General features: G+C 36.2%; 2 protein-coding genes across 2 annotated transcripts; both read right to left on the bottom strand.

Moving 5' to 3' along the window:
- Positions 1–4,766: 4,766 nt before the first annotated feature.
- On the bottom strand, positions 4,767–7,940 carry LOC115990400. Its single transcript, XM_031114236.1, has 3 exons — positions 7,937–7,940; positions 5,626–6,311; positions 4,767–5,384 (listed from the first exon to the last, which is right to left on the bottom strand). Exons 1-3 carry the CDS (start codon positions 7,938–7,940, stop codon positions 4,767–4,769), a joined length of 1,308 nt encoding a protein of 435 aa, XP_030970096.1.
- A 10,736-nt stretch (positions 7,941–18,676) lies between these two features.
- On the bottom strand, positions 18,677–19,435 carry LOC115989611 (leucine-rich repeat extensin-like protein 3). Its single transcript, XM_031113394.1, has one exon. It carries the CDS (start codon positions 19,272–19,274, stop codon positions 18,873–18,875), a length of 402 nt encoding a protein of 133 aa, XP_030969254.1. The 5' UTR covers positions 19,275–19,435; the 3' UTR covers positions 18,677–18,872.
- Positions 19,436–23,243: the final 3,808 nt, after the last annotated feature.

The following is a 23,243-nucleotide window of genomic DNA, read 5'->3' as shown; positions in this document are numbered from 1 at the left end:
TGGATTTTTGTTTAGGTAATCATGTTGTTCAATTCATTCTTAAGATTATAGCATTCTGGAATAACGCAAAAAAAAAAAACACCAAGATAATGATGAAGTAATCCATGGCTTTCTTCTCAAACAAGGGGGAAAATAATACTTATTTTTGGAATTAGAGATAGCTATGGAATGTTATAAATAAGGATAATAAATAAGATCCTTATCAGAATATCAGTATTAATGAGTGCATTTTTTTGACCGTTGGATCTACTTAAATCCAATGGTTTAAAAAATGTGTAACTCTTTAAAGTTACACCAGGTGTAACTTGAATCCATCTCTCTCTCTCTCTCTCTCTCTCTCTCTCTCTCTCTCTCTCTCTATATATATATATATATATTTGAGAGGTAATTTTGACCTATAATGTCCGCTCTTGATAATTGCTCTTTATCATCAAACTAAAACACCAATTAGTTTTTGGTGTAGGCAGAGATCAAACTTCAAATTTTTTATTCGACGACAAGAAACTTTACTAATTAAACTAACTGAACCCGCAACATCTTATATATATAATTGACAACCTTGAAGCATATTCTCGTACCTTTATGTTCATCCACTTTATTTATTGAGTTGCGCTCCAAATTTTTAGTTTTTTTTTTTTTTTTTTTGAGAAAACAGACTAATATTTTATTGAAAAAAAATTATCTTGCCAAATTGGCTACATCTTGTTGAACAATATTGAATAATGGATCGGGAACTCCCTCCATCCAAACTACATAGCTTGAGACATTAATAGAATATCTTGCTAGACTATGTGCTAATCTATTGCCATCTCTTCTACAATGAGAGTATAGCAATTTTGCATAATGACTAGAGAAAACCGTGGCATCATGAAGTAAAGGCTCCACTGAAGCAATTGAGTGTCCACCTTTGAATGAGTTTATAAGCTGCTCTGAGTCACCTTCAAGTACAGCCTCTGTTATGCCTATTTCCTCACCAAACTCCAGTGCCCGAGCAGCAGCTACTGCTTCAATCTCAATAGGCTGCATAGCAGGTACAACGGTTTGAGCAAGAAAGGCCATAACAGCCCCTGTGTGATCACGAATAACCACCCCAATCCCGCTCATATTTTCCTGCTTGAAAATTGCGCCGTCGAAATTTATTTTGAAGCTTCCGGCATTAGGTGGTTTCCACTTCACTCTCTGTCGAGGTAAGGGCGCTGGTTTAGCTGGGATTGTAGCCATGAATTCCTCCAGTTTTTCCTTCGCCTGGGCTTCAATCAAGTCCGATGGGCAACAAGGCTTGTTGAGCCGAATCTGATTCCGCTGATTCCATAAGCTCCACGTCACCATTGCAAAGAGCTCTGGATTACCACTGTTTTGAAGTATCCATGATAATAGCTCCTTAAAGTTGACGGGGCTTATGTTGTTGCAGCCGTTCCACTCTGATGATGTCCAGGCAGACCTGTTCTTACTGCAAGACCACAATGCATGTAACGTGGTTTCATCCTCCATCATACAACACTCGCACCTGCCATTCTCCAGAATGTGTCGTTGCTGCAAATTTGCTTTTGTTGGGACTGCCTCACGGCTTGCTCTCCATAGAAAATTTTTAATCTTGTTTGGGACTTGCAAATCCCAAATGCTGCGCCAGAAAATTCTGTCCTCTGCCAGTACTTCTGTTGCCCCTGAAACATCATCTTCATGCTTTAAAAATCTGTAACCAGATTTGCAGTTATACTTCCCTGTCTGAGTCCATGGCCAAAACAGCTTATCTTCAGTGGGGAATCTTGAGAGCGGGATTGATTTAATGATGGCAGCTTCCCCCGGAGCAAAAAGGCCATCAATCACATCATCATCCCAAGTCCTTGAATCTTCCTTGATGAGTTTGTCGACTGTGGCTTCCTCCCAACCTTCAAGAACGGGTGATAAAATTCTTGCCGGTGGTTTAGATGGTAGCCAAACATGATGCCACACCTTCACTTTCTGCCCATCGCCTATTCTCCAACATGCACCCCTTTTGATCACATCTCTCCCTTGGAGTATGCTTTTCCAAGCATAAGAACCTCGGCTAGATTCTGGCGCCTCCATGATTGTGCAATTTGGAAAGAAACGAGGTTTGAAAACCTTGTAGAATAGGGAAGTTTTATCCTCCAATAACCTCCAAGCTTGTTTGGCCAAGAGGGAGTCATTGTGTAGGGCTAAATCACGAAAGCCCAAACCCCCTTCTTTTTTGGCTTTTTTCATCTCATCCCATTTTAGCCAATGAACCTTTCTCTTCTCCCCTCGTTGTCCCCACCAAAACTTCCTAACCATCACCTCAATTTCATTGCACAACCCCAAAGGTAATTTGAAGCAACCCATTGCATACGTAGGTATGGCTTGGATGACCGCCTTAATAAGCACCTCCCTTCCGGCTTGGGAAAGGAGTTTTCCTTCCCATCCTTGCAGCTTCCTCCACACTCTCTCCTTGATATAATTAAAGCTTGCTTTTTTTCCCCTTCCAGTCAAAGATGGCAGCCCCAAGTATTTTTCATAGTGATGGATTTCACGGACTCCCAGAATGCCTTTGATGATTTGGCGGCTTGCTTCTGTAACTGCTTTGCTGAAGAATAAAGCAGTTTTCTCCCTGTTTAATTTTTGGCCAGAGACTTCTTCATATGTTGATAGCAACTCCAAAACTTTACTGCATTCTTCGGAATTGACCCTACAAAAGAGAAGGCTATCATCTGCAAAAAATAAGTGGGTTAGTTTGGGTCCTCTTTTGCACAAACTAAATCCGTGGATGTCACCATTATTTGCTGCTTTATTTATCAGGCCATGAAGGCCCTCAGTGCAAAGGAGGAATAGAAAAGGAGAGAGGGGATCTCCTTGTTTAAGCCCTCTTGAGGGGTGAATCATATCCTTTGGTTCCCCGTTTACAAGTATAGAGTAGGTGACTGATCGCACACACACCATAATAAGCCCAATCCACCTTTCTGAAAATCCCATTTTCCTCATCACATTTTCTAAGAACACCCACTCAACCCTATCATAGGCTTTACTCATGTCAAGCTTCAAAGCCATAAAACCCGATGCACTTGAATTATAATTTTTCATGCAATGTAAAGTTTCGAAGGCAATAAGGATATTATCTAATATGAGGCGGCCTTTGGCAAAAGCAGATTGGTTTTCATTGATAACTGAATTGAGGAATTTTTTTAGTCTATTGGCAAGGACTTTTGTAAAAATTTTGTAAAGCACATTGCATAAACTAATAGGGCGATAATCTGACACTAAGCTTGGGTTTTTCTTTTTTGGGATTAGAGTAATAAAAGTATGATTCAGTGGATGTGGGATAGTACCTAAGTTTAACCAGGATAGTACCGAGTGAGTAACATCACCTTCTATCATAGGCCAAAAATGCTGAAAAAACAAGGGGGGCATTCCATCAGGTCCTGGTGCCTTCATAGGTGCCATTTGTTTCAATGCTTGGAGTACTTCCCATTCCTCAAATGTACTAGTCAATTCACTATTCATATCATCAGTGATCACTTGAGGAATGTGGCTTAGAGCTTCATGTTGAGTGGGCGGATTTGAGGTAGTGAACAAGTCACTGTAGTAGTGAATGAGGATACCAGCTACTTCATTCGGTCCTTCCTTCCAAACTCCATGGCTATCATTCAACCCCAATATCACATTTTTCCTATACCGGTGAGAGGCTCGACTATGGAAAAATTTAGTATTTCCATCTCCATTTTTAAGCCAAAGAATTCGAGAGCGTTGATTCCACATCCTTGTTTCTCGATCCAACAACTCATTTATCTCTCTTTGCAACTCTTTGATCCGTACATTGCTTCCAGTTCTCAATGCCACTGCTTCCTCTTCAACTAGCATATCCCTCTTCTTTTTTAGCTCCCTCCTCACATTCCCAAATTCATTGTAATTCCACCATGACAAGTCTTTGCCACATTTTTCTATTTTTCCAAGGATTTCCTTATTAGGATCTAATGATACACATGACCTCCATGCTGCTTTAACCACCTCCCCACACCTACTATCAGCTAGCCACATCTCCTCAAACCTAAAAGGTTTTTTATAGGATGGAATTTCAATTCCTGAAGGGTTGATAAACAATGGGCAGTGATCCGAGGAAAGACAGGGTAAATGATGAACTTTAGTGCCTGGAAACCGCAAGAACCACGGATTGGTTGCTAATCCACGGTCTAATCTCTCCCAAATCGAATGTCCATCATTGAAGTGCTTTGCCCAAGTGAAATTTGGGCATATGAAACCCAAATCCATAAAACTGCACTCATCGATAACATCCCGGAAAGCTTGCATTTGACTATTTTCACGACATACACCTCCTCTCTTTTCTTCCTGTCTTGTAATTTCATTGAAGTCCCCTACACACAACCAAGGAATGTGCGGCTTATCATTTAGGGTTCGTAGCTTTGTCCATGCCTCATGCCTTCTATGTGTCACTGGTTCGCCATAGAAACCCGTGAACCGCCATTCTTGAGGAGTGTTTTTCTCAACAATTACATCAATACAATACTTTGATGAATCTTCCACTGAGACTTGAATATCTTCCTTCCACAACAAAACCAAACCACCACCTCTTTGGCCACCAGGAACTGACCATTTATTTCTGAAACTAAAATTTCGTAACACTTCATCTAGCCTTGCATCGTCTGTCCATGTCTCGGCTAAAAACACAACAGCAAGATCTTTTGCCCGAATGTAATCTCCAAGCTCTCTCACTGTACGTGGGTTCTCAAGCCCACGACAGTTCCAAACTAAGAGACTCATTGTGTAAGGCGGGGCTGAGCATTAGCCTCCGCCAACTTTGAAGAAATAATCTCAATAGAAACCGCGCGTTTTTTGCTTGGTAAACCATTGGGATTGGATAGTTCCTCATACACTCTTTTGCTTGATAGCACCGATTCAATAGTGTTGGATTTTCCGATCAGCTTGCTGGGTCCATCAGCTCTGTTCAACCTCTTCCATGACCCTTGTTGCCGTGGAGATGGAATATTCTGTACTTCAGTAGTTGCTGCACGTGGGTTTGCATGATAGACACTCTCTAGGACTTGAGAAACCCTAGCCGCCTCCTTTACTTCCTCACTAGGCACGTGCACATTGATTGGAGCTTCAGCATTCAAAGAGTCGGTTACTGTAATTGGCCCGGCCTTTAATTTAGACAGCCCCTCATCAATTTCAGCAATCTCAGAAAGGAAAGTTTCCTTTTGCGTTGATTCCCTTGATTTCATAGCTTGATCCGGGTCATTATTGGAAGGGCGTAAATGCGGATTAATTCCTGGTGGGCTGGCAATCCGTTCCCCTACAGGTGGCTCATCATTCTTCTCTACAGCACCTACCTCTCTCTCTAATTTATTCTCCAACGGACCATCCTGAAGATTGCTCTGCTCAAAAACCGTTGGAGAGTTAAGTGCATCAGTTGTAATCGATCCACTTAAATGGTCCATTGATGATTCCACGTTGCAATGGTCCACGTCAGCTGGTGTTGTTTGAGCTGCCGAGGACATCGTGGACTTTGCCAGAGCTTGCCTTGACTGAACCGGAGCTGTTTGAGTAGACGTGCTTCCTTTCTTTTTGTGAAAAATTTCGGGCACTGAGATTACGTTTTTTTTGTACTCGACGTACAGGTGGAGCACGAAGCCAAGGACCAAATTTCTGTTCTTCAACTTTTAGGGAGCCTTCACTATCAAGCCATACCTCACAATCCCTATCATCATGGTTAAGACAGCCGCACCAATAGCAAATATTAGGTTGGCGCTCATATTTGAAAGAGACCCACTTTTCTCTGCCTTGTCCAACTGATACCATTCTTCCTCGACTTAGTGGACGAGTGATATCCACGTTGACTCTTACCCTCATAAAACTCCCCCCATTCATCTCCGTCTCAGACTTCCGGACAACCGTGCCCACAGTACTACAAATCCCTTCCGCCACCTTTGGGTTCATGAACCGCACTGGGATGTCATGTACCTGCACCCAAAACGTTGTACTATTAAATTTTAAATCCTCAATTGGCTCATCCTTGTCGTAACGTTGCAGCACCAAAAGGTGCTTGTCAAAGCTCCAAGGTTCATTTGAAAGAATGGAGTCTACTTCATGTTTATTATCAAACGTGAAGAGGACTATGTGGTTTCCCATATTTTTGACTTTGAAGCCATTCCTGGATCTCCACAATGGCATAAAAGTCGAAGCTATAGCTTCCATATTCAAAGCCCTTCTTGTATAGAATTTACCAGCAATGATGTATTCTGGCGTAGCCAATTCCTCCTCAAGGTCGAAAGTTGGCCCTTCTGTGTCCAAAATCGACAAACCTTTACAATGGTTTGATATCAAATAACTGGAAGAATGTTAGCACTGGTGTAGGGCTAGATATGCTATATAAAGTTGTTCAAGTGTCTATTTGTTTTAAACTAGATATACTATATGAAGTTGTTCAAGTGTCTATTTGTTTTAGATTGTGTTGTTTTGAGTTATGTAACAATAATTTCTAAGGATATAATATGTTAAGGTCATATGTTTTGTAACAATAATCCTTTGAAAAAATGCACTTTACTTATAATTGTGTAAATCTAAGATGGGTTTAGTACTTCAAGAAACATGTTGTTCAAGTCAAGTATTAAAGACATGAAGATTGGTTCAAGAAGCAAGTGTAGAAAAATTGTTTATTAAGTCTCGGCAGATAGCTCGACAGATGCCTGCTATCGAGACTTAATGTAAAACTCGATAGATAGCTCGACAGCAGCTCAATCTATCGAGAATTACGATTTTAGAATTTTTAGATTTGAAATCTGGCCCAGGCTTTTGTATTTGTTTAGGGTTTCGTTTTTCACAACCCTAGACATATATAAGGCTTATTTTAGGAGCCGTCACACACGGATACAAAGACTAAGAGACTTATTTTCTCTGTGAGAAGCTACTGCGTTTGTATGTCATAGGGTTTTGTAACCGAGTGCTTCCATATCTTCATTATTGATGAAGTGAAGAACTTTGCAGCCAACAACATCTATTCAAGTTGCTGGAGTTAGTCACGTATTAGGATCCATGCAAAGGGTTAGTTACAAATTGGAGGTTTGTGCATCAAGGGAAATAAGGCTACTACAAGATCAAGTCCAATTGGGTATTATAATGAAGGTTCAACTATAGGTTGATATTTCGGGATAGGTTAGGGTAGTTGGTAAGATTTCTTATACTTGTAACCGTTTGATTGTTGATTAGTGGATTCTTGGGAGTGGAGACCTCAAAATCACTTGGTGGGGTTTTTGCTTTGCAAGGTTTTCCCTATTTGTCAACAAATCACGTTGTCAAATTTATTTTCCACTGCATTTAGTATTTTTGGTGATTTGTTGGAGCCTTCACAATTTGCATGTAATTGAACCTAATTAATCAACTTGGGTAATTAAATTAGTTAATTGGGGTCAAGTTATCTTAACCCAACATTGTATTACCTAATTTTATTATTCTATATTTGAGTCATGGAGCTATGTCGTTGTTTACATGTTTCAGGCCAAAAAATTTTGTCATTTGCAAGTTTTAATTTCATGTTAGATTTGGTAATTCAATCAATTATAGTAGTTGTTTCTTTTTCTAAAAATAAAAAATAAAAAATAAAAATAAAAATAAAAATAAAAATTTTTTATTTTTATTTTTTTTTTCGGATAGTATGAAGCAAATTATTATGCCTTTATATTAAAGAAATACTAAATCGTGGAATGCAACACCATTGTCTAACAATATTTATTTTTAGGAAATCCATATATACATGATTCATGGATCCAACATAAAGATTTTATTTTATTTTCTCAGATTGTTTTAGAATGAATATTTGGAAATTATTTTAAAGTACATGAGATATATTGTATGTGATTTAGGTATGGGGATAAGATTTGCAATTAGAAAATCTAAATTACAACTTCCCTGTAAACTCAAAAACCCTAACCCATAGTTAGTGATGAAATTGAGTTTTATTTTTTTATTTTTTTATTTTATCTATGATACCAAGATCAAAACTATAAATTTTAACAGTAGAGCACGGAATGCTCTGTTTAGTTCTGCGACCAATGAAGAATTCAAGAAGATCTCTTCCATTGACAATGCGAAGGAAGCATGGACTATTCTTCAGAATTCCTACGAGGGCGCAAAAGCTGTTAAAAACTCCAAGCTCCAAAGGCTTTCTACCAGTTTTGAGGAAATAAGGATGAATTAGGATGAGTCATTTGATGAATTCTATGCCAAGCTCAAGGACATAATGAAATCAGCCTTCAATCTTGGAGAACAGATTTCAGAGCCCAAGATTGTCAGGACGATCCTCAGATCTCTTCCGGAAAGATTCCATGCCAAGATCATTGCCATTGAAGAATCAAAAGATATTGACTCTATTCCTTTGACAGAGCTTATAGGAAACTTGCAAACCTATGAACTAGGGTTGGCAAGGGTAGTAAAGGCAAGAACATGGGCGTGAAGACTAAGAATGATGATAACGATGAGTCGTCTGAAGATGAGGAAACCAAGTTAAAATCTTATATCGCTAGAAAATTCAAGAAGTTATCAAAAATACGAATGTCAAAGCAGGTGATAAGGAACGCAAACAGTCTGCATTCTCTCAATTCAAGTCCCAAGACAAAGGCAAGAGAGAATTCAAGGATGCTGGTCAAAGCAATAGTATTCTTGTTGGATCAAAGTGTTATGGGTGTCAAGGATTTGGACACATGAAGTGAGAGTGTCCCATATATCTCAAATTCATTGGCAAAAGCAAAGCCTTGACTGCCACCTTAAGTGATACAAAACCAGAAGTAGATTCTGATGAAGTGACCAAGGTGGGATAGTGAGTGCTTTCACACCTACTGTTGAGTCTCTTGAGGAAGTAGTAGACCTAATTGATGAGGAAGAAAAGCTGATAGAATCAAAGTTTGAGAAGACGGATGATCAGGATGACATCCACACTACATACACTAAGTTGTACATGGTCTCTGAGAAGCATGAGAAACTTTATAGGTTGGCTATGAGAAAGCTTAGTGAAGTGGAGTTGGAACGTGAGGAACTCTCCACCAAGGTTGATGAAGTTAATCAAACCATTAGAGCACTGAGATTTTGAGAACAATCTTCTTGTTGAAAAGGCCAAGAAACTAGATGTTGAACTGTTTTAGGTTATAGCACAACTGGAAAGGACTTCAAGTGCCAAACTGGATGAAATGCTAAACTTCTAGAAGTCTACATTTGATAAAACAAGTTTCGGGTATGATCACTTTCTCTCCTCTTGCAATACCTCTTCTAATGCTTTAAATAGAGTTATTTTTGTTCCCTCTACTAATAATGATAACTCTGAGGAAACTGATTCTAAAACTAAAAATGTGAGTGAAGATAAAAGGGATAAGGGAAAATCCATTCTACGAGCACCCCCTAAGGTTGGTAAGAAAGAGACTAAGTAGAATAATCGTTGCTCCACCAATAAGAAGTCTTAACCAAAGAAGCCTAATTTCTGTCACTAATATGGAGCATCTATGCGCACTCGTCCAAATTTCTATAAGTGGTTAGACACTCAACAAAGTAATAGTGTGTCATCTCTGGGGAACTAAAATCAACTTCAACTTTCACTTTCTTTAGCTCCTCTTGGAGAACTTCTTAAGGCTGTCATGTTTCTTTCGAACTTCAATGGTTTCAATTCTCCTTCTTATCCTTCTGAACAAAGGTTCATGCAAAAGAAAGGATCCATCTAGGTCTCCCATCTAGAAGGAAAAGGACTTCAAATGATTCTATCACTTCTCTCCCCTGCTACTTGTGTGGTTGTTGGTTTATGTTTTCTGTTTTGAGTCAATCTAGTTTTTATGTTTTCTTTTTATATGCTTGTTTTTTTGTGTGTTTTTGTTTGTTTTTAATAAAAAAATAGAAAAATCAGAAAAATACAAAAACAGTGTGTATTTGTGTATATTGATACTTGTGTACCTTGGATGGCATTTGAAACAAAGTTTCTCAACTTTGTATCTCTTGTAGCTTAGATGAGCATCTTCATGCACAACTAAGCAATGTGAGATTTATGGCTCTCTTATGTGATTTGTATGATTTGGTTGATCTCTTATCTTTCATATCTTAAATCACTCTTTTTGCGGGAAGGACTAGAAAATCCTAAGAGAAAGGTATAAATAACCATCTCATCATTAAAACTCGTCAATTATAAAACATATGTGTGTAATTCATAAAAACCGTGCTCAATAAGGTGTAGCACTTGCACAGCAAAATTAGGATGTTTAGTTTACGAAATTGGGTATTTTCTTTTCTCTCTCCTATATGCCTATGCATGATATGCTTAAAAGAAAAATATGCAAAGAACATGAAAAGAAAAAAGAATCAAAATGCTTTTACTATGGTTGTAAGCATGTTTCTAGGAGATGTGAGACTTATATGATGTACCTCAAAGGTGATGGTCCCCATCATATAATGATTTACTTATGCTCTCTTTCAAAAGTTCCACACACAACACGTGTACTCTTTGCTACTCTTGATACTATTGCATAGGTATAATGTGATTTGACCATCATAAGGGATACATGTGGTAGTATATGCTTTCTAAACTGTCTAAACATTTTTTTGCAATAAAATTGGTTAGACTTATTTAATGTGTTTTTGATCTAGGAATGCTTTGCATCTAGAGTTGAGGATGTGTTCTTATGCTTAACATGCTCTTTGATTGCTTGTTTTGGTGTCTATCTTGTTTGCATTCATCTTATGCTGCTTCTCCTCCTTGAAAAATCCCTTTCAAGCCTTTCGATAGTAGCTCAAAACCTCATTGGTAGCTTCTCGATACATGCCTCTTTTATCGAGCTTTCTGGGTTTGTTCTGGATACCTCTCGATAGATAGCCCGATCCATCAAGCCAATTCTTTGAAGTCTCTATCTGCTTTATAGATGCTCGATACCTCCTCAATACCTCTCAATCTATCAAGATTTTGTTCTCGATAGAAGCTCGATACTTTCTCAATCTATCGAGTTGCGTTTATATATATATATATATATATCTGAGGTCTGACTCGGTTTTGTGCAAAATCAAATATCTCGGTCTCTCTCTCTTTTCTCTCTCGATCCAAACCTAACGTTTTCACCAAAAACCTTCCTCCTTTCAAGTTTTCAGCCTAATTCAAACTTCTTTCACTTGGTAAGTGCTTTCAATTTCTTCATCTTTCTTGATGCATTTCATGCATTTAAACCTAGGTTTTCAAGTTTTTGGGAAAATTTTGGGGTTTTTGTGGTTTTGAAAAAAATTTTGGGTTGGGTGTTACTAATTTGATCTCACATGCTCATGCATTGCATTCTTTGTCATTATAATCATGTTTTCATGCATTCTAGGTTGTGTGCTTGATTATCCAATGTGAGTGCTGTACTTTGGATTGGGTTCCACCCATGATGCAATTTCTTTAACATGTAACATGTTCATGCATTATCATGCATTGCACATTTTTTTCTTCTTTCCTATGCCTTATGTCTTGTTATGTTCTCTGTCTTTCTTCTCTCTCTCTCTCTCTCTCTCTCTCTCTCTCTCTCTCTCTCTCTCTCTCTCTCTCTCTCTCTCTCTCTCTCTCTCTCTCTCTCTCTCTCTCTCTCTCATTTAGTCTCTTTCTCATGGTACCTAAGAAATCTGTCCAATCTAAGAACCCGATACATCGTGGTTCCTCTTCCTCCTTCCTTTCTGATTTTGTTTGGTTCCGTGATGAGAAGGCATGAGATGAATTCCTTGAGAATTTTGCTGATTGGGCAATTCATTCGGAACGCTAGGTCATTTTGTCTGACTTTCGTAGTTACTCCGGAGCTCATTTTCGAGGTACTACGTGTCTGGTGTCTCTAGGGTGGATCATCCGAATTACCCTAGTCATGAGTGTCTCTCTTCTATCTCTAGAGACAAGTTGGCCTTACTCTTCTATGAAAAGGCCATATTGTGGGGAGGTACCCTAAATTTCTCCATAACCGAGTTTGCTAAGTGTCCACGGATACTTAATATGGTGATGGCATTTGTACACACTCAATGGTCACACTATAACACCATCATTGGGCCTCGTGCTCATTTCCTTCTTTCTCTCACGGAAGATCTTTCTATAGATTTTCCCTCACACATGATAACACCTATTCTAGATTGCTATCATAACACATATATACATGATTCATGGATCCAAAATAAAGATTTTATTTTTTATTTTCTCAGATTATTTTAGAATGAATATTTGGAAATTATTTTAAAGTATATGAGATGTATTGTATGTGATTTAGGTATGGGGATAAGACTTGCAATTAGAAAATCTAAATTACAACTTCCTTGTAAACTCAAAAACCCTAATCCATAGTCGGTCATGAAATTGAGTTTTTTATCTATGAATACCATGTATTAACTAAGATGATTCATCTTAATCATGGAAGTGGCTGTAGACACCGCATTTTGTACCCGTTAATAAATTTTGGTCCCTAGCCCCAATAATGAACTTGACATATGTCAACCAAGTGTAATTAAAGAGTTCACAATAGTTTGGAAGTAATCACAACTCAAAAGTGCTTAAATCACTTTGAAATCAATACTTAAAAATGATTTTTGCTCACTGTTTTGACCATAACTTTTGATCCAGATAGATTTACTAAGTGAAGTTTATTTCATTGGAAAGTAGACATCATGGGCTTCAATTTGAACACAAATTTTGCTTAATTTGGACTTATATTGAGTAAGTTATAATCATTTGAAGTTGGGCCAACTAGGCAGTCCGTTTTTCTTGGTTCTAAAACTATATTTTAAGGGCCCAAAACATAATGCTTTGATGTGGGCAGGCCCATGGACCCTTGAGAACGTCCAAAGATCATTAAAAAAATCTGAAAATCCTAATTTTAACCTAAAAAAACTCATCTTATGCCTCCAATCAAAACCCTAGCTAGAGAGAGTCATTTTTTAGCCTCCATCTTTTCTAAAACCCTAATTCTCTTTTTCAAAACTCCCACAGAGCACATTTGCATGTTTTTGACAAATTAAAAACCTCTCTTTAATTAGTTCTAAGGCAGAAACTATTTTTCCAATTTGATTTCTCAAAACCTTTTTCAAAACTAATCTTGCTCTTGAGTTGTGATTATCAAAAACTATTGTATTCTTTAATTCTCTTGTTCTCTCAACTTAATCTTTGTGTTGTAGGTACTGAGGGGCCGGTTAAATATCAATCAAGTGTGTTTCCATAAGCAAGGTGAATCTCCCTTCATGACTTTTCCTTGAATTGGATCTTTTCATGACTTGTTCTTGTTGTTCTTAATTGATTTATATGTTGTATATTCACTAGAAATATGATTGATTTTGATTTGTTGTGTCTCACCATATTTTGATTAGAGAGTTGAATGTTTGGATATTTTGATGAGCATGTTTTGATATGTTAAGTGTGTTCTTATTCGTTGTTAATTAGATCCAATGCATGTTTAGGAATAGATTTTGTTTTGTTTATTTTGGATATTTTTGTTGTTAGTTTAGGTTGTTTATTTTTATATTAAAAACTTGTTAGGTTGTTAGAATTTGTGTTTTGGAACCTTGCCCTGCTTGCTATGTTTCTAGGGCTTCTGGGCAGAAACCCACATGCGCATAATCTTGCCTATGCACATAGGCTTGATTATGCGGTTTAGACTCTTTTCCATGTTTTCATTCTTTTGAGCTTTTGTTTCATATGTTTAATTGTTTGTTTGTCTTTAACATGCTAGATTAGGGTTTTCTTTTTCTTTTCTTGCTTTAGTACTATGAACATGCATTCACATGTCCATTCATTGATGCATAGGTGCTAAGATGCAGTAAGGTAAGTAAGGTAAGTCATGCATCCACATGAACATGCTTGGTTGGATGATGTGTTCTTGATGTCTAGAATGCAATCACATGTTTCTTTGATATAGCCATGTCTATGTTTCAACCCTTGTGATATCTTGTTGTTTGCTGCCTTGTATGAGATGATATGCTATGCACGATAGATATATGCTAGGCTTGATGTGAGTTGCCATAATAGATGTATGTTAGGGTTTTTGGGATGATTGATGCTATGTTGATTGCTAGATGTATGTGTATGTGTGAGTATAGATAACAATATTGAATAAGTATTTAATAAAATTAAGATGTAAGACACAATGACTGGAAGCCGATCCATGGGTCGGGTGGGGTTGGGTGCCTAACACCTTCCCACCCCCATATATAAATTCTGAACCCATACTCTAGTAGTAAGACTAGTCCTTCCACATAAGGGAACTATATTTATGGTTTCTAGACCTAATCTAGGTGGCAACTCCATTTAGTCCACAATGGCACTACAAAAATCAAGGCCTATAGCAGCCTTTTTTTTAGTGGCGTTTATAAAAAAACGACACTATAAGTACCCTATAATGGCGTTTTTGAAAAATGCCACTACAGGTTTTCTATAGTTGCGTTTTGAAGGGTCTATAGTGGTATTTTAAAACACTGGGCTTATAACAGCGTTTGAAAGGGTTTATAGCATTGTTTCAAAAACACCATTATAGGTCCTGGTCTTACAAGGACCTATAGTGGATTTTGGAAAGTGCCACTATAGGTCCTACCTAAAAAATAAAATTGAAGTGACCTATAGCAGCGTTTGGAAAGCGCCACCATAGCTGAACCTGAATATATATACACACACACATATACACACACTATAGGTCCAGCCCAAAAAAAAAAAAGCAATTGAAAATTACCAAAAATTTTCAAAATATCTCATCTTTCACTCTCTAACTCTAACTCTCTCACTCTTTGATTATCAAAAAAAAAAAAAAAAAGAACCTCTCTCACTCTCTAACACTCTCACTTTGTCACTCTCTCTCACTCCATGCCGTTGACATCAACCCACTATCCACTCCACACCACCAACCCACCAGTACCAACACCGATTTGCAAACTTTCTCGCCAACACTGAGCTGCGAAGCCTAGCCCTCCCTTCTCAACCCACCGATGCTAATTTGCCCTTGGCCAACTCAAACCGACGATGGTTATACGTGTTCCCTTTCCCATTCCCCTCCCCTTTATCTCTCTCTCTTTGATTTTTTGTGTTTCTTTGGTCAATAGATCTAGTTTTTTTTTTTTTTTTTTTTTTTTTTTTTTTTTTTTTTTTTTTTTTTTTTTCCTGTTTGGCTAATAAGAAAATGGAGGAAATGATGAACATTTTGAATGAAGTGGATATTCTATTATAAACGTGTTTATATCTTGATTTGAATTTGGGTTTTGATTTTGAATTTTTTGGATCTGTGGTCATGTTTCTAATCTTGTGCTTATGTTGAAATTTGGGTTTGTGTTCTTGGATTTGTGCTCTTGTGTTTCTGATCTTGTGCTTATGTTTAAACCTGGGTTTGTGTTCTTGAGCTTGTACTCTTGTGTTTGGGTTGGTTTCTTGAATGCATTTGGTATTGGATTTGGGCTGGTTTCGTTGAAGGAGACGAGATTTTATAGGTTTGTGTTCTTGTATTTTGGAGCATGTTGTGTTTGTATTCTGTGTTGTGTTCCTATGTTTAACTTTTCTGGGTTTGTGTTCTTATATAGATATATATATATTGTTTTGTTTTATTTTGTTTTTTGTTTTGTATTTCTTAATTTAATTAAAATTGAAATTTTAATTTTTAAAATTTGAAAGCATTTAATTTTATATTTCATTAATTTTAAAATCTATTTAATATATATGAAATTATGTTTTGCAATTCACTAAATTTTTTTTGTGGTTGTTGGCTATATTGGCATTTTGAAATGCTGCTATAGCCAAATTTTTAAAAAAAAATATAAGGGTTTATAGCAGCTTTTTAAAAATGCCACTATAAGTACCACTATAGGGTATGGACCTATAATGGCGTTTTTGTAAAACGCCGCTATAGGTCTATAGTTATGGTACATTTGTGGGGTTTTGTGGCTCCACTATAGAGAACGTCATTATAGTCCAAAAGGACTTGTAATGACCTTTTTATGACTTATAGTGGTGTTTGCTTATAGTGGTGTTTGAAAAACACCACTATAGCCCTTGTTTTTTGTAGTGCACGGTTGATTCATATATTTAAACTCAAGCATTCATATATAAGAGGGGCCTAATTTATTTCTACTCTAATCTTGTCCATTAATCTAGGACTAAACAAACATAGAAAAACCAAATAAACACTACTGTGGAATTACACAACTTTTTTATATAAAATTTGATTAGTGTACCATGAGAGGGAAGAAAAAGTAACCCGCAAAAGCTTCCAAATTGAAAATATGTTTGAAGGACACCCATTTTTTCCTGACCAATTTATGGGTGCCCGATCCCAGTAACCTCATTCTCAACGAATATGATCAACAACGTATGTAAGCCCAACAACCCATTCCTCAAGATTTAGACCTATTTCCAATTCTATTAGTAATTCCCTAACCAAAGCAGTGCCCATTGCTTTTATGCTGGCAATGGCATACACAGCTTGAACGTGTCCTAAGCCAATTATTATGGTCAAGAACTCTAAAATTACTCCAAGTACATTACATGTGATTGATTCAGGTAAGCTAGCTGACTAGAATTTCCACCAACTTCCACTACCCTCATTCGAAATCATCATTATTTATACACTCACATACTTACCGAGAAACTCTATCCTTCTTCATTATCTACTTAGTCTAATGTATGTGGCACTTCATAAATGCATATTTTGACAAGGCAAATGAATTGAATAAACTCCGAAAATGACTAACAGTTTTTATCATTGCTCTGCCTATTTGGAAGTGAGTTAAAGTACTAAAGTTTAATTCTTTAGCATCTCATTCCTAAACAATGTAAGCGCTTAAACTTTGTACCTCAGATGTTTAAATGCTTTTGATAGATATATTATGAGGAGAAACAATGGAATTGAATATATTAACACCTAGACCCAAGATCTAGGCCTCAACAAAATATATGTGTTGGATAAACATGGTTTGTATCGCATACAAAACATACACAGCGAAAAATTAACAGATCTAGTTCATTCGTAATTGATAACATGTACTATGTAAATTTCAGAATTTAAGAACAAGAGAGCGTACCTTGGTGTGGTAAAATTCAAAACTAAAGATTAAAAGTGCTTGGGAACACTTTTAATCTTCACTCCAATTCCACTTATGCCAAAGAAGTGTGGTTTCTCAATCAGTTTACGCGTATATGTTTAATGGAGAATAAGAGAGTGGCTTACACTCACATACACACTATTTCCATTCATTTGAAAATTATGTATGTTTCTCTCCTTATATATAATTGATTATCTAATTGGGTTAGCCTTTTGGGTTATTCCAATTGGGTTTTAGTATGCGGCTTGGAGTGGGATCAAAAGGGACAAATAAGACTCTAGCTCCAATGGGTTTTGGGATTTTCTGTCAGCTCTTGACAAGCCCAAAATTACCATTAATTATATTTAATATCACTATATAAATATAATTGCACTCTATGCCTTATTAATAAATTATATCCCAAAACTTTATTATACATACAACTCCTTCATTAAAATATTCATAGTAATAGAAAGTCATAAATGTTGACTGCTATTTTGAAGATTATTACATCTTAATCCTTGAGTACCCGGTTTAATCCTTTAAGTTATTCATCATATATTTATGAAATCTAATTTCATAAATATATACTTTAGTAACTCCTTTCTAAAATAATTAGGCCTAACACTCTGAATAACCAAATCCATTAAACTTATCTCAAGAGAATATTTTATATCTCTGTTAAGAGATTATAAACTTCATCTTGAGAATATATATTCTTTTAACACTAAATGTGGCTGCTCAACATATTGAGGTTTTGATCGTGACTTTAAATCTCACTCTTGATATATCAAAGTAACCTATACTTTACGATCAGGTTCATTATTCTCTCAAGATTAAGAGTTGATGTAAACAAAAGTCGTAAGATTTATTATTCATTTGACAGTCGTTAGTAGAATAATAAATCTTACAGCAGTCTAGTTCAATATGTCTTAACATTTAAAACATATCAACTAGAAGTCTCCATTTCCATAATCAAGACAAATCATTTTAATTGATATGTTATAGTCTTCGCAGATGAAATGTCCAATTTCATAATCGATTACGAACTAAAATTCTAAGTTTACAAATAACTTGAAATTTATATTTTCTGTGACTAAATCACATAGATCACATACTATGCATCTCATGGACTATATGATAATGTCCAAATATTTATGTTACTATTATTTTTTATAATAATAAAACAACTTTATTAATTACAACATAATGTCATACATAGTATCATATAATAGGATTTAAAGAGCACATATTCTAACAGTATGCTCCTTTTACCAAGCTTCTCCTTCATCTATGCCTTATTCTCTAGCTGTACTACTTCGGAGGCTTGCAGTTACCAATTTCCAAATTGATCGTATATATTGTTAATTTGTATCCAAGAGATGTATGACACCTATAAATTGTTAATTTGTTATCCAAGAGATGGGGTCTTGGTGCAATTTTAACTGCCTTCTATCAGAAGAGACATATTTTGGATTCAAATCCAATAATCACTTTCTAAAAAAACAATAATTAAAGGTAAGGTATTACCTCTCCAAATCTTGTAAAAAATGAGAGGCTTGCACGGGACAGCCTCTTTTTTTATTTATTTATTTATTTTTTAACTATATAGTCATATATTCTACACACTGTTTTTGTTAACAATATTTCTCCTCATCCTATTCTATAGATGTCATCATCAACCAGCAAACAAGACATTATAAGAGAACATGCATCACAGAACAAATGAAAAATTAATTCACAAGCCAAAGTTTTCAGTGATTTACAAGTTACAACTTATTTATTTGAAGTGGACGAAAGGTTGAAGATGCAATTTAGTTCTTAAATGGAGGAGAATCAGATTATGGTGGAAGCTGAAAAGGAGACAAGAAAGGAAGCGGTGGTGACATTAATGGCTGTACTGGTTCATCAAAAACCATATCAGGTGCTGGTGGCGTGGACCAAAACGGAAGAGGTTCTTGTGGAACATCAGGATCCACCAAGGGAGGCGGCAGAAAGGTCTCTGGTACTGTTGGGGTTGATATGATTGGTGGTGAAAATGAAAAAAATGGATCTTGTGGTGGTAATGTTGGAAACTGTGGTGGAGCTAGTGTAAACCCATCTGGTGGTAAATCTGGTAGGGGAGGTGGAAGAATTAGCTCTGGTGGTAATGGCTGATTTACACCAGCGTCTGGTGCAGGTGGGGTTGAAATGATTGGTGGTGAAAATGAAAATAATGGCTCTTGTGGTGGTAATAATGGCATAGAAAAAGATGGGACAAATGGTGGAGATAGTGTAAAGCCATCTGGTGGTAAATCTGGTATGGGAGGTGGGAGAATTAAGTCTGGTGGTGGAGAGTTTGTAGTATCTGGAGGTGTTAGCCATGGAAATATTGGTGTAACATCAGGTGGTGGTGGGGAAGGAACTAGAGGAGATGAAACTAATGGAGGTATTGGTGGGGGTAGAAGTAGTGGTGGTGGGGGTGATGGAACCAATGGTGGAGGTGGAGAGGGTGGTGGTGGAGATGGTGGTGGTGGGTGGTGAAGGTGGTGGTGGAGAAGGTGGGGGTGGTGAAGGTGGTGGTGGTGAAGGTGAAGGTGGGGGTGGTGAAGGTGGTGGAGGTGATATTATGGGAGCTGGTGGGGGCACAATTGGGGGTGGAGATGGTACTATATATATAGGTGGAGGAGAAGCCGCAAGTGGTGGCAAGGGAGGTGAAATATTAGGCCAAGGAGATGGTCTTGGTGTTGGGTCAAAAGGGTTGTCTGGGGAAGGAGATGTTGGAAAAGGCCATTGGCCACAGGCATCAAAGAGGTATTGGTAAAATGGGTCACAATTAGATGCTCTTGTTCTTCTCCCACAACTACTGCTGCAGCTTCTGCCTCTGGTTCTGGTTCTGGTTCTGTTTCTGTTGCTTCTCTTTTCTTGGTGCTTGTGATTGGAATGTGGTCTGCCTTCTGTGAGGGAGTGAGTTAGCCAAAGTATAGCTACAAAGATTACTAGCACTATGTTTGCTTTCATTTCTACTATATTGTTGTATTAACCTCTTGTTCAAGTATCTTTCTGCACGTAGAAGTCTCTCTCTCTCTCTATATATATATAGAGGGTGAAACTGAAAGCTGTGAACTTACTTTGACCAAAACGTACACAAAACAAAAAGAATGGAAAGGAAAATTGTAGTGGTACTAACGAGGATGAGAATCAGGCCAGAATTTCACGGAGTATTCATAAATAATATTGAAAAATTGTTAGTTTACATGAATGAAGGTAAAATTTTTTTGAGATAGTTTTAACCTATGATGTCCGCTTCCGAAGATACCTCTTTATCATTAGATCAAGACAATAATCAATTTTTTGTGTAAGGGGAGATTAAACCTCAGATCTCTTATTTAACCATCAGAAACATTACCAGTTAAGTTAACTAGAACCCACTGAATGAAGATAAAAAGATTGTACACTTTTTCTCAAATTAGCAAATATTAACCATATTAGAAGAATCATTTTACCTACAATATGCACTTTACATTCTACAGTCTACTATTCATTTAAGCTAAATAAATGTCATATTTTTTCTCGGCATAAAGAATTTCCTTAGTATGCCAACAAGCAAACAACAAGCAAAAAAGCCAGAAATAAGAGAAAGTAAATATGCCAAAAGTATTTTTAAAAAGGATTGGCGTAAAAAAATGTACATAAAATTTCTTTCTCTAAGAAAAAAAAAAAAAACTAAAATAACAATTATAAAGTGAAAATAAAAGCAATATATTTGTGAAATTGCTGTTTTTTCTATAATGTGAAATTGCTGTTGAAATTTCAGCACGTACATTCATTTTCCCCCCTTTTTTGAGCTAAAAGAGATGGCAAAAGAATGTTTGGTACTTTCACATTAAACTCTATAGTTTAAGATAATCCAAATTACCATTGCAGGGTATAACTTGGTGGTAGAAATCCTCGTATCGCTTAACATGAAACTTTGTAGAGCGAAGTTTAGTAATCCGATCAGTGGCGTTTAAACAAGTTGGTGGAACGCGTTGAAATAAACATAAGAGTAGAAATTATTATTATTATTATTTTTTTTTTCTTCAGTTTTAGAAAGAGATCTAGATCAATTTTAGATCACTCCTTAACATCCTTAGGGACATCTTTTGTGATATTCGTAGTTTTGATGATGTTGTCCACATGGTTATCTTAAGAACAAAACGTCATATCTCCATCTCATGCTTTGACACTGGTATCTACTTTGTGCTCTCTCTCTCTCTCTCTCTCTCTCTCAATAGTTAACGTTAGACGGTGTTACATTAAATTTGATTTCAGAGTTTAATTTATTACTTTAAAAAAATATAGGAATTAATTTTTTATTTTTAAAATTACACTGTGTACGATTTAATTGGGACTATTCCTAAACTAGAGTTTAAAATGAAATTATCTCATTTTTTTTTTAAAAAAAAAAAAAGAAGAAGAATAACATGCAAAGAGCTGCTAAACGTACGGTGGAAACATAAACTACCAGATCCTTCTAAGAGACCAAAAAAAAAAAAAAAAAAACTATACCAACCCCTGTATAATCTTAATTGCAGGGTGTACATTTATTTATGCAGTGCATACCAGCAAGACAAATCCAGGGAAAAAGCTACAAAGCTTAAACATAGCCAGCTAATGTTACAACTTTCAATAAATGGATCTGTATGGACTATATATATATTGGAACTCTCTCACTCTCAGCTTTCGTAGGGCTCAAGTTCAAATGATGAATGGTGTGCAGAGTGGGTGGTATTCAATTCAATGGAAGGGCCACCTAGTTCTAAGTGCCAATTTTGACAAAGAGAGCCTTCAATAGTAACAGGCCCTAGATCCTTGTCTTCCCTCTATAACCATAAATACTATATATAATGCGAGTCAGAATGTTGATCCCTTCAGTTGACAATTGTTGTCATCTTTTATCTTCTGAAATAAATAAATTAATAAAATCTTTTGAAAAACCAGTAATAATCTCATAACGAAAACAGGAATTTAAAAAAATAATAAATAAAAAGGTTGAGCTATTCGGTGAATTTATGAAAAAAATTATTTACTCTAATGAGCTTTGGCTAATCTCGAATAAAAATCAGTCCTAAAAGTTGTCATTACACTTGCACCAAATAATTATATTTTCCACATCACAAGTAATTAAGTAATTACATACTGATTCTCAAAAAAAGAAAAAGAAAAAGTAATTACATACTCTTCTTGCTCTAAATGGATACACTTAAATCAAAATCAGTTCAATTTACACCTCTAACTAAAAATAATAGAAATCCACATGACTTCTAACTTACATCTATTAAACAAAAAACAAAAAAAATTATTTATATGAAATTATAAAACCTTTGGTACATTAAATGAGAATTGTAAAATTACATAATAATAAAGTGTTTGGTTATTGTCACCAAAAATACTAAGTACCATATCACCTCATATATTGTCAAGAATTTTGTAACTTAATTAATTGAAATCTTTTTATATTTCTAACAGACACATTCAAGGTTCATACTATATAATAAAAGGTGTATTTTACAAGTGAATGTGCCAAGTGGGCATGACCTCCTTTTTTATTTGTCCCTCCAACACCCTTTTTCCTTATGTCGTGTACGTGGAGCAGTATAAGTATATTATAATTTTTGCTCTAAATGAAATTATGTTGCAAAAGTCTCAAAATGAATAATTAACATCAAGTGTCAATTTGCACAGTTCTCTCCTTTTACTTCCATCTTCGTACAACAGCTTGTTGATAGTAAAATGCAGGGAAGCTTGTAACTTGAATGGGATGTTCAAATTAGGGTTAATTCATGTATCAAGGTCAATAATTCAAAGTTAGTTAGAGTTTGTTAGAAGTAGCACATACTTTTTTTTTAATTAAGCACATGCATGGATTAGTTAGATCAATTTAGGAGCTCATTAACACGTGCTAAATCTATTACCAAAAAAAAAAAAAAGTGTGCTAAATGAACAACTAATAGGAGTGAGCCATGTGTGGCCAATAGGATTAGAACATTAGTTGTCCAAAGAGATCCATGTAATGCTTCCTTGCATCATGTTGAATAGGGAAAAATGCCACCTCCTAAACTTTCAACCACTGGCCAAGACACCTCCTAAACTATTATATTAGCCAATTTACTTCCTAAACTATACATACCTATCAAATCATTACTTCAATTAGTCTAGCTTTAAAACATTAACATAATGGGCATGTTTGT

The sequence above is a fragment of the Quercus lobata genome, chromosome 5, assembly GCF_001633185.2.
Source record: "Quercus lobata isolate SW786 chromosome 5, ValleyOak3.0 Primary Assembly, whole genome shotgun sequence".
NCBI lineage: Eukaryota > Viridiplantae > Streptophyta > Magnoliopsida > Fagales > Fagaceae > Quercus > Quercus lobata.
The sequence above is the reverse complement of the archived record's forward strand: the minus strand, read 5'-3'. Positions and strand labels throughout refer to the sequence as shown.

Excerpts from the sequence above, each read along its gene's own strand:
- LOC115990400 (XM_031114236.1), bottom strand. Across the intron at positions 5,385-5,625 it reads CTTGGCTTCGTGCTCCACCT|AGCAATCTTCAGGATGGTCC; the intron begins GTACGTCGAGTA and ends GTTTTTGAGCAG.
- LOC115989611 (XM_031113394.1), bottom strand. The coding sequence starts at position 19,274 with ATGCCATTATTACCACCACAAGAGCCATTATTTTCATTTTCACCACCA.